Source organism: Cyanistes caeruleus, chromosome 2 (assembly GCF_971803275.1).
Source record: "Cyanistes caeruleus chromosome 2, bCyaCae1.hap1.1, whole genome shotgun sequence".
Lineage (NCBI taxonomy): Eukaryota > Metazoa > Chordata > Aves > Passeriformes > Paridae > Cyanistes > Cyanistes caeruleus.
In genome coordinates this window covers 41,314,260-41,326,439 of record NC_141702.1, presented here as the reverse complement: position 1 = coordinate 41,326,439, position 12,180 = coordinate 41,314,260, and the positions used below count along the sequence as shown (strand labels likewise).

At 35.3% G+C, this 12,180-nt stretch overlaps 1 protein-coding gene across 7 annotated transcripts in view; it reads left to right on the top strand.

Moving 5' to 3' along the window:
• Positions 1–12,180, top strand: part of ASCC3 (activating signal cointegrator 1 complex subunit 3) — a 252,280-nt gene that overhangs the window by 92,757 nt on the left and 147,343 nt on the right. For all 7 annotated transcript variants that reach the window (XM_086876632.1, XM_086876631.1, XM_086876634.1 and 4 more), the window contains one exon: positions 1,309–1,473. In XM_086876632.1, coding sequence (XP_086732758.1) covers positions 1,309–1,473 — 165 coding nt within the window. The remainder of the gene's footprint in view (positions 1–1,308; positions 1,474–12,180) is intronic.

Here is a 12,180-nt window from a genome sequence, read left to right as displayed (position 1 = left end):
TTGCTGAACGAGACAGGGGCCCTGTGAATGGCACAGGACATAGAATAGTGAGGTAATGAATGCCTCTGCCTCAGACTTTAGTAGCAAGGCTGGTGTTCATGAATCCCAAGTTCCAGCAGCTGGGGGAAAGTGTGGAGCAATTAAAGTGTACCCTTGGTGGAAGAAGATCAGGTCTTAAGAGAACAGGGGACACACTAGTCCATAATCTGATTAATTTGCATCCACAAGTGCTGAGTAAGCTGGCTCCTGTCATTGCACTGTCACTCTTGATAATCGTTGATCAGCCATTATAACTGGGAGAAGTGGCCAAAGACTGGAGAAAGGCAAATGTCACTCCTGTCTTCAACAAGGGCAAGAAGTAGGATCTGTAGAATGCCTGGCTGGTCAGCCTCATATGGGAAGGTGATGGAACAGCTAATCCTAAAACAGTTTCCAGACACATGAAAGACAAGAAAATCCTATCATGAGTAGTGTGCTTGGATTCAGCAAGAGAAAGTCATGCTTGGCCAGCTTGATAAATTTCCAGCAAGAAATAGCTGGCCAAGTAGATGTGAGTAAAGCAGTGGATATTGTCTACCTAGATTTTGGTAAAGCCTTTGATAGCGTTTTCTGTAAGATCCTCATAAAGAAGTGTGTTGAGGTATGGGTTGACTGAGCAGACAGTGAGGAGAGGCTGACACACCAGAGGATTGTGCTGTTATGTAGAGGGACATTGACAGGCTGGAGAAATGGCCTGACATATCTATGTGAAGCAATGAAGTTTGGAAGTTACCATGTCCAGGACTGGTGGATGTTGTTCAATCTGTGTTACTGGTTCAAGGATCAAGATATCAAAATTTACAACTTGAACATGTGCCTTGAGGAGAAAGCATTTCGTAGGGAACTGGGAACAATCAGGTCAAGCTTAGGTATGAGGGGAGGGCCTTAGTTGTTTACTGTGCTATGAAGGAGGTTGGAAATATTTTATCACAGATGATTTTAGTGAAACACACCCATAAAATGATTATATAAGTAGTTCATTCTGGATAGCTGTTTCAATGTTTTCATGTGGAAAATGTGTACAAATGGGGCACAGTATCTTGAAGTTATTAGTTGATATTTCCATATGGTTTTCTATTCTGAATCCTACTAATGACCATCCAGCACATGTAGATGCAGCAAGCTGTCTGCCTCATACATAGAGTTGGTAAAACTTAAGATAACTTTGAGTTCTACATTGCACTTACCCTGCTATATGTTAAATTACTATATATTAGTACATTTGTATATGCTTAATATTTCTTTCTTTTCTTTTTTCTGCTTTACTAGATGCTTGTGACTACTCCAGAGAAATGGGACGTAGTGACAAGGAAAAGTGTTGGTGATGTAGCCCTCTCTCAGCTGGTAAAACTCTTGATTCTTGATGAAGTTCATCTACTGCATGAAGACAGAGGACCAGTACTCGAAAGTATAGTAGCACGTACTTTACGACAGGTAAGAGAGAAAAAAATCTTCAAAATAATTTTGTTTTGGTCAAGAATAGATAGATATCACTGTAAAGGTTAACATGCTTAGACAATTAAATAGAAATGTTTAGGCAGTTTACAATCTATTTTACAGCTGTTCTGTTTTAAACCTACGTATTACGAGTGCAGAAATGTTTTTGTCTTCTAGCTTCCAACTATCAGATTCCTAAGATCCATACTTTATTACAATGCTGTTTCCTTAGTTATCATTTATTGACCTAATTTATTCTACTGTACAAATGACTGGAAAATTAAACATTTTTAAGCAAATAATAATCAGGGTAATGTTTTAACACAACCAAAATTGAAATTATTTTCTTGCCAGGAATGCTCATTTTCAATTAGCAGTTTTCCTAGGAGAATTTCTTTTTTGTTTTAATTAAGAGTAGTGTCTTAAATCTAGGTAAAACTTTCAGCATGGCTAGAAAAATACGACATAATTTTTAGTCTAGCATAAATGGTCTTTTGTTTTTCCCCATGATTTAGTGGTACTGTCTAAAAACAAAGATTTGAAATGGAAAAAAAAAGGAGAAAAGGGATTTTTTTCTTGAATTTTGCACAAAAGAATTCAGAGTTAGGCAATAAATAAGATTGGTCTCAATGGTGAGATGTGCTTTTACAAGTAAACTAAAAAAGGGAATTTGGGGATGAATAAAAAGGAAGGATTTAGTATAAATAAATAATGGGAAGAGGGAGGATGGAGTGCAGTTTTTTTTATTTTTTTTATTTTTTTTTTCTGTCATGAAGAGCAAAACTCTATCCACAAGTAAATTGTAACAAATTAAAATGAAACAGTTATTTTTATGTCTCTATTTGTAGCATGTTAAATGTTTAAAGCCTTTAGCTTTTAAGATACATTTTTTTTCTTGATAAGGCTACACTAACCTTCTTAAGGCTTTTGAATCATCTGATTCCAACTCTGCTAAGAATGAAATGGATGTCTGCACTAATCCAGTATGGAAAGTGTAAAGTTCCTGTATAACAATAGAACAATAGAAGTAACAATTCTTTAGAAGCAGCTAAGTTTAGACTACCTCAAAGGCACTAAACTTTAGCTGTTTGATGTTGTATTTTCTTTCCTAAATGGTTTTGGTAACCTTGTTTTCCTTAGGTGTCGTTACAGTAAAGCACCTCAGGTTTTAGTAGTGACTATGATAATAATTTTCTTCATGTCAGATTGCAAGACTTATTCATTTCTTACTGTGAAATTTTGTGAGACTTGTAAGATAGGCTTCAGCTGTCCAGAATAGGTGTTGAAAGACATTTTATCTGTCCTGCATTACTCAGCTTGGCATTCCATTTCTGCTTTGCTTGGACACAAATCTCCATAGATCCTTCCCTTTTGTGTCTGTCAAGCTTGCGCCGGTAACTTAAGGAATATAAAATCTGAGGCAATTATGTTTTGGGTACTGAATCCTATCTTTAGTGAATTTATTGTAATATAGGAGTAACTTGCTTTGGCATTCATTTAAAAAATTGCTCTTCTAAGAAAGAGTATTTCAGTCTCCTAGGATTTCAAGGTTTGTTTTACCTAGCAAGTTGGAATTCATCTGGACCTGAAGCTACCAAGTTGTAACACTTCCTTAAGTGAAACTGTTGGGAAATAAAACAATACACAAATCTTGAAACTGACCATCTCACCCCTTTATTTATTCTAATTTGATAAGAAGGGCAGAAATGGAGACCCACATGTATCTTTACAAGTAGGTAGCTTAGGAGAGGGAAATTTACAGTATAAAGGTAGACTAAAAAAAAAACACAGTTAAAAAGAAAGCAAAATTAATTGTAAAATTTTTTAGAATTCTACTGTAGAAAACAATTTCTGAGAAAAATATTTCAAATTGCAAGCCTCCCAGAGAGCCTGGGGACAAAGAAACAGAAGATGTTTTGTACAATTGCTTTGGTTTTTTAATATGAAAACAAATAATAAGAGGATTACTTTTTAAAATTACACTGAAATGTTATACTACAGCATCTGAGCTTGCAGGCATAGTTCTATGAAGTTTGCAGTATACATCCACAACTGTGAAGTTACTGGAACTTTTACGCAGTCAATAAAAAGAGACAACATAATGTTTCTGATTTCAGGAGAATTTCCCTGGAGTTTAGTGAAAATACTGTTATAGTTGCTCAAAGTGTTAAAAAAAAAATCACATCTAACGTTTTAATATTACTTTGTGAGAAAAAAAAAAATATTGTTGCATTTCCTTGGTTTTGTTCCTTGCCCATAATTCCATTTTATGTATTTTGATACAAATTCATAAATGTCCCTGGAGCACAAAAACAGCCAGGATATTCAGCCACTCCCTGGAGAATGTCCTTCTGTCTTCAATGATTTCAATCTCCTCTCCAGGATTTCTGAAAGTAGTTATAGAACTCACTTTTCATTGGTATCTATAGAAATATCATACTTGTTCAGTATTCATGCACACAGAAAGCAAGAAGAATTGTTCATTTCTTGAAAAACAAAAAGAAACCTCAATGGACAATATTAATCTGAAATATCCTTATGTCAATTACAGCACTGCAGTAATTGCTGAAATCAATTACCTGATTTGTATACTGTTTAAGACATCCAAAATATTGACTATTTTTTCTTAATTTGTAGTAGAAGGACAAGTAATTTAAACAAAAATCTATTGCAGAGCAGTAGTCACTAGGTCAAACTGGAGGCTGTAGTAACTGAGATCTATTCTGGTAAATATCATTGACATTTTCCCACTTTCTGTACTGTCGCTTTTGGCTCCTGCAGGAGACAGTGCACTCTAGTATAATTTTTGATCTGACCTGGAACAGTCATTTCTTGTATCACTTCTAGAACAGAAGTGCGATAAATTCCTTTGAATACTACTTCAGCCTTTCCCATAAATCACTAATAACAACTCCAATAATGCATGTACCTGTATTTCCATCTGGATCACACTTCCCTAGCTTGTATATAAGACAATGTCATGATTCCTGTGCAGGTCAGGATGTAGTAGTGTAGTGCCTTTTACCTTTTGCAGGGTTTGTTATCCTATCTTACAGAAAAAGCATCTTTCTCTTGTTCTGTTGGAGGTATGAGGAGTGTTTTGTTTAGATGGTGTACAGCAGAAAAAAAAGACAGTGGATTGGGGGTTTTCTTTGTCTTTTTAAGAATTAGTATTCAGCTAGATTCTTGGGCCTACAACTGTGCCAGAAAAGAATGTTTTGAGATCAGTATTGATATGAGGTGAAAATACAGCTATCCAAATGCATTCTTAAAGCAGGAATATCCTGATGCATTAGCAGGTTTGTCCTAATTTGTACCTCAAAATACTTGAATGATTGATGTACTTTCCCCCAGATGAACACTGAGTCACACCACTTACTGTAAGACTTTAACACGCTCATTTTAACTCATGGCATTTTTTAGAATTAGGTTTTATTTAAACCTGGAAGGAGCATATATATTGGAATTGCTGACAGTTTTACTCATAGCAGAATGAAGGGCATATTTGTGCATGTTTGCACTTTTCAGATTTAAAGAATGTTTTTGCAAGTGATTGAAATTGACTTTGCTAAACATTTTGGTGGGGAAATTGCTCTGAGCTCTGTTATATACTGTAGGTATAACATCAAACAACTTATTTGAATCCAATTTATAGCTTTGATGTTTAAAGTTTTAGTCCAGAGCATAATGCAGATGTAAAACTGAAATGCTTAAACTTTTTAATAAAACTTTCCACACTACTGTAATATACTAAGGTTATTAGCTTGAAAGAAAAAAAAATGATGGTTTTTACAGGCCACCAAAGTATTTTGTTATAATTATTCAGAGATTTTGATGACTTCCTTGCTGCTTATGGGTATTTTTTCACAAAAAAGCATACTGAATACTATATTTGAGTTATACACAAGTTTTGATACCAGCTCTCAATATGTAAATGATAAATTAAATAAAAGAAAATCCATATTAAAAGCTTTCTCAGATTTTGTTATACCAAAGCTTCCATCTTAGATGTACAAATATTGTTCTCAGCACTGTCTCATTCTTCAAGTTTAAGTTTCAGTTGCTTTATGTTCTTGTATTAGATCAACAAAGTTACTATAGGTGGGATAACACAGCAGTACAAGGAATTCAGGAGATTCCTGGAATACATTGATGAGAAATGTCTCCTCCAGGCTCAACAAGGAGAGGTGCTGTGCTGTACCTTTTACTCATCAAGAAAGGAGGGGCCTGTTGGGGAAGTGAAGATCAAAGGCAGCTTTGGCTGCAATGACCACGAGATGTTTCCCCTGGAAATTCTCATGTTTCCTTTCTGAGTTTTCTTTCCTCATGCTACCTTATTTAAGGAGCTTTTCCTGTCAGCTGTAATGTTGTTTTCTTTTCCCTTTCTTTGCATTTTCAATATCTGTAGTGCCTTATTATTTCCTCTACCATTTCTTTTTTTTCTGTCTCCTTTGTTCCCTCTTTTACTCTTAATAGAGATCATTGGCGAACAAGTTCAGATGTTTCTCACCCAAAGCCAAATGTCTAGTCGTTATCAAATTAGGAATTTTTAAGTGCTTGGAATCCCATTCTTGATTTTGATAGTTTGATCAGTTTAAAAAAAAACAGTCAAGACTGATAGATAATGACACAGAACCAGCTGCTTAGATCTGTTTGTCTTGTGTCAAACAATAGCCCACTGTAGTTCCTATATGGGTCTTTTGGGACTCAAATGACACTGGCATTTCATTTGGTTCTTCAGTTCTCATCTTGAGTGACTTCTATTAGTCTTTTTTCTCTTTGATATTCCTTATATAAACAATCAAGTTACTCAGCATCTTTTATTAAAGGACAAGCAAAACAAGGTTACTGAAGCCTTCTGCAATAAGTTTTCCATTTCAAATGATAGTGTTGTGGGGCATTTTTTCACTGGATTTTCCTATATTCATGATTGTATTTGTAAAGCATTTCAGCAAACTGGATATAGATAGAATTGTTGTGTTACTTTGGTCCTGGTGGATACAGAGGTAGAGTGATTCCCTTCAATTATGCAGTCCTATCCCCTTTAGACCTTTACGAACTGCATGTACTTGATTTGCTAACACATCTTCAGAGCTTGCATTCAGGTAAATCCTCAAACAAACCTCTTTATAATTGCTGCAGTATCAACTCATTGCTCACTCAATAGAATGCTGCCTGAGAATAGTGTCCCATTTTGCAGCTGTGGCCTGTTATAGAATGAGCTAAGTGAAAAGAAATTTAGTTTGAATGGGGCTATCAACCTAGATGTGTCTGTATGGCTGACACATACATCAGTTATATTAATTCTGCCAATCACCAGTTGTTTTGTACTGCATATCATCAATAAAATTATTGACTAGAGTTAGGCTTAGAAAGCAATTAGAGGAATCCCTTTTTAATGGCTGTTTTTCAATTATACATTCTTTTAAAATCTGTCAGTTCATCAGCTTGTGATAAATTTAATACATGTTTTCTTGCTACTCTGTGATGTTATTTTTAGGCAGTATGTTGTGCAGCCATATGTCTAATGAGTCTTCCATGAGTCTAGGTCTGTCTTATGATCTTTTGCACAACCTTGTAGTTGTGTAAAAATTACTTTTTTAAAACTACTTTTTAAAGTACAAAATCTAATCTCCATTGTTTGGAAAATGTTATGTATCAGGCATTTGAATTAATCTTCAGGAGCTTTTATCTTACTGTGCATAGAAAGGATGTCAGGAAGTCATTCTGCATCTCGTTTTTTATTATTGGTTGGTGACTGTTTTTCCATTTTAGTGATACACCTGTGGAGTTTAAAATGTAATAGTGTTCGTCATACATTTTGTGGTCTTTCATATTATGGTAAAGCAGTGAAACTAATTTGTAGAAAGGTTCAGAGGTATTTTTGTTTCTTAGTTTGGGAGCAAAACAATAAGCATAGCATGAAAAGGCATTTTGTCAGGAAAAACTGACACCGTGCCAGGTATAGAAATCTCCTAACGGATATATACAAAATGTCATTTCTTAAGACAAAGTAATGCATACTTAATATTTAGCCGAGGGAGAATAATATGGCTTCTGATAGTGGTTTCTGCATGGTTACATTTTTGCAGTACCTCTAGATTTTTAAATATATTCTAAATGGAGGACTGAGATCACAGTATTTTCAGGGTTCATTGGATGCAGAGTAAAACTAATAAAATTACTTAACTAGATGGTTGCCTAGTAACAAATGCATTCTGTGCAGAGTGAGTTGTAGATAACGTCCTATATAGAATCTTCAAAACTGAATTAGTAATTGCATTTTTACTATGTACTTTGGTTTTGCAATTTCACTGTCTCTTCCATTTCTGTTCTTAAAACTAGACAACTGCACCTATGTAGAATTATTGACAGTTTAACTTTTGTTACTAGTAAACAATATAGCAATAAACAAATAAACACTGGTGAAATAGTCTAAGAAACTTCTTGCTTATTAATTTTGAAACATTTAATTCTTTTTATGTTTTAATGCTGTGAGCCTTACTCAATACTTTTTCCATTTCTGTTTCTCTTTTGTTTTGGATAAATAGCACAGATCCTGTGAAAGAGAGAGAGAGATAGAACAATTCTGTGGGTAGGATAGTATCCAACTAATAACTAATGTGAATCCCCATATGTAATGCTTCATTCTTACTTGCATTGAACAGGGGACTCAGGAACCTAAGTTAAGGATTCGTCTTTTTGCACATCTGCACTAAAAACTAAGAAATGCTTGTGTTTAATTTTCTATCTTGTCTTCAGTGTACACTTGAAGGGCATAAAGACTGACTGCAGAGGGTGTGTTGAAGTGGTCCTGGGTCATCTGAATATCAGATTAATTTCTAACCAGCAGACAATTCTTCAAAGATTAAAATGTGTACACTTGTCTGCTTCACTTAATTCTGTGCTCAAGTTGAACAATCAGAGATATGCTTTGCAGCTTGATTGTTTCATTCTGTGAATGTGATATTTTAATACCTGGAAATGGGAAGGCTGCCAAGATCACAAAGTTCAGGAGGAACTTTAGAAGTCAGATAAAAGAATATCTCTGTGCACACTGTATGCTCTCAAGTGGCGGCTGTAATGTAATGAGATGATATGCAAATCTTAAAACCTATTAGAAAGAAAATGATCCTGCTGTGATCAATTTGCAATCCAGAGAGGCACTCCCCATACCTGATCCTTTATCATTTACAGCGTAAATGCAGGTGACACTTGTGTGGAAATCGATACTGGATAGCTATCATCTGATTATTTTTTCTGCATACATGGAATTTCATGGTGTAGTAATCATGTTCTGTGAGTGTGTCTGGTGGACATGCTGTCAATTCTCCACATTCCATCAAGAATGCTTTTGAATTAGATATACTAATTAGATATGTCAATTAAATATAACAATGGCAACTTTATTTCTCACTTCCAGTGTAACGTGAAAGCAATAAAACATAATAAGACTTATAAAGAACCTGATGTGCAAATACTGTGTCAGTTCACATTTTCAAGGAAAACCTCATAAGTTTCAAATGGTGCTTGCTATTTTACTGGGGTAATTAAACACATATAAAGAATGAAATGTTAGGGGCTGTGTTTCAGCAGTGAAGAAAAGGCACTTAACTGCCTACCACCAGCCATCAATATGCAATGTAAGCAGAAAACTTTGTCATCCTAAATGTGTTATCAGTAATTTCTGCTGCCATTTCAGGAAAATACTGTGGGTTCATGGTTTCTTGTATATGAAGGCATAATCTCTAGTTGGGACTTCTAGGATCAAATAAGAAGTGATCCAGCAGTTGAAAAATATGAATTTTTGAATGATCTGTATTTCCAAAAGGAATCTGCACACTTTCAAGGCTTACCATTCCTTAGAAATACCTGAGAGTAAGAGATGTTAGTGCTTGCTCTTCAAGGAGAAATCAGGAAAGTAGTTGAAAAATGCATGCAGAGAATTCTGCATGCATTTCCATTATGGAAAATCAAGTTTCTATAGTGCTTAGATAGATGAATAATAGTTACTTAGTTGAAACTGAATTATAATCACAGAGAAAATGCAAAAAACAAATTGTGTTATGGTTGTTTTTCAGGTAGTCTTGGTTTTTTATTTTCTAAGTTTAGCACGATTTTAGTCACTGCTGTTTTTATATTGCCATGTATAATTAAAAGAATAAGAACCCTTCATTCTCTATCAGAATGCAATGATGGGCATAAACTAAACACATAGGTGTTTAGTTTACAGTTTCAATTTGATCTGGACATGAAATAATTGGAAGGATTGTTATGATGCATTTTTTATTTCAGTGTAAGTATACCTTTTTTGTATCTTGATTATTTTATATATGTATATAAATTATAAATATATTTGGTAAGAAAATATAAAAGTAGATGGTAAATATAAAAAATACTAAAAAAAATACAAAAAATTATAAAAGTAGATGATAAAAAAATAAAGATTTGTTTGTTTTTTTGTTAGCATGGCCTTGAAATAATTTAAGGAAATAGATGGAATGATTTAGAGTCTTCATAAGATGATTAGAGGGAGGGAGTACCTTCCCCTTGGGGGAAGATGGAGAGATCTGGGAGTGTTCAGCCTGGAGAAATGAAGGCACATGGGTCTTCTTACTACCTTTCAGTACCTGAAGGGCACTGAAGAAAGCTGTAGAGGGACTTTTTACAAGAGCATGTAGTGATAAGACAAGGGGGAATGGCTTTAAACTGAGAGTAGGTTCAGTTTGGGTATTAGGAAGATGTTCTTGACAGTGAAGATGGTGAGGAGGTGGAATAGGTTTCCCAGAGGTGTGGATGTCCTATCCCTTGAAGTGCTGGGCCCCAAACAACCTGGTCTAGTGGGAGTGGTTTAAAAAATGTTCTCTAAATATATTAGTAATCTTCCTTGCTTGCTTGCGTTAACTGTCAGCTTCAGTTGTCATGCAGAGTGTTAATTTGGAGTTTTCAGTAAGTTCCTTAGCTCCAGGGTCAACTGCCAGGTCAGTGACATTAATTGGCTTCTTTGTTTTATTAACATTTTGAAAGTGGCACCTCTCAGTAAATTGTAACTGTACTCTAGGCACTGTTTTTATTTTAAAAGAAACCTTTGAAAAAACATCTTACATTTAATTGCTGTAAAAATACATATGTCCATGGTTATTAAGAAGTGTTCTTGTTAATTGTTTAAATACTTGAAATGCTTTCTTGCCTTCAGACAGAACTGAGCATACTTTCAAACTAGTGCTTTCAGGCTCTTAGGAGATTTGAAAAAAAAGTTGTTATTGAATTTAGCAAAATCAAGTAATGTTTTCCAGATGGGAGCTCAGTTACACTTTAAGATTACTGTACTTATTATCAGGCAACTGTGAGCAATCTATGGGATACATATATCAGCAAGTGGCAATTGTGCTTACAGATTCAAGCTTAAAAAGAAAGTATATAAACACCAAGTAGATTAAAACTTTTGCAGCCCAGATGCCCAGGTGCTGGCTGAGGGGGCTGCATGTGGCCTTGGTGAGGGATGGCTGTGGCTGAACGTGCCAGACGTGGCCGCATGCAGCAGGCTCCGACCACCCAGAAGTGGTGGCGTCTCTGGTAAAGCATTCTTAAGAAAGGGTAAAAACACTGTGCAGCAGTTGTGAGGGAAAAAACATGAGAAACAACTTTGCAGACACAAAGGTCAGTGCAGAAGGATGGGGTACTCCAGGGTACTATATCAAAACTAGAAAAACCCAAACAGACAAAAGATGAAACAAGCCACCCTGCACACCTCCCCCACCTCTCGAAAAACCCCCAAACCTCAAACACCTCAAAACTGTGTGGTTGATGATGACTGTAGCCCTTATGTCATCACATAGTCCAGCCATAGAAAGCTGTGTAAGAAGTGAGAAGTCTTTTTTGTGCTCTTGAACACTGCTTTTGATCCCTGTAGATAGAAGACTTCAGAAAATGAAGTCTCAGATTTGTCCCAGTTTACATTTACATATCAGATTTTATTGTACATGAGGCTTTCCTTTGGAAAACTGCTCTTTTGCAAGCGTAGACCTTGCACAGCCTTGGTTTGCAGGTTTTAGTTGTTTGTAGCTATAGTTTGAGTGTGCAGATTTTTCCTACAGAACATGTCCATAACCGGTCAATGTAGTGATTTACTTTGTCTGCTTGTTGTCTGTGGTGTTTGGGGCTGTGATTCCTTCTGAGATTTAGTTTAATATTTTGGTGTGCTCCCTATTCTTCAGGTCTGGGTTATGGTGTGGTGCTATTTTGTCTTCCTTGAGAATGCTCTCCATTTACTTTTTAATCATCCATTTCAAAAACTTTTAACTGTTTGAATTACATTCCTTTCATCTGAACTCAAAACAGCTGAGTAAATAAAAATCTGTATTCTAAGTAAAATATCATATTTTTTTAGCAGGATTTAGCCAGGTGAAATTTCCCAGCCTTTCTCATCTTAAGACATTCACCCATTTGAGACTAGTTGAGAACGTAATATATAGCTTCAGTAACAGTGTCTAAAAAGGCTTTATAATAAAATTACTGTGAACTCTGGTTTTAAGTAATTATGCTAGTTGTGTGCCAACCTACGCATCTCCTAATGTTCCAGAAAGAAATGGGAAAATTCTTGTGTACTTTGTTCATTCAGGTCTTCTATGTGTTTTCATTCATTTTGAAAATTGCCAGAAACTATATATAATATTCAGGCTTTTGTATGGGACAGAACATTTA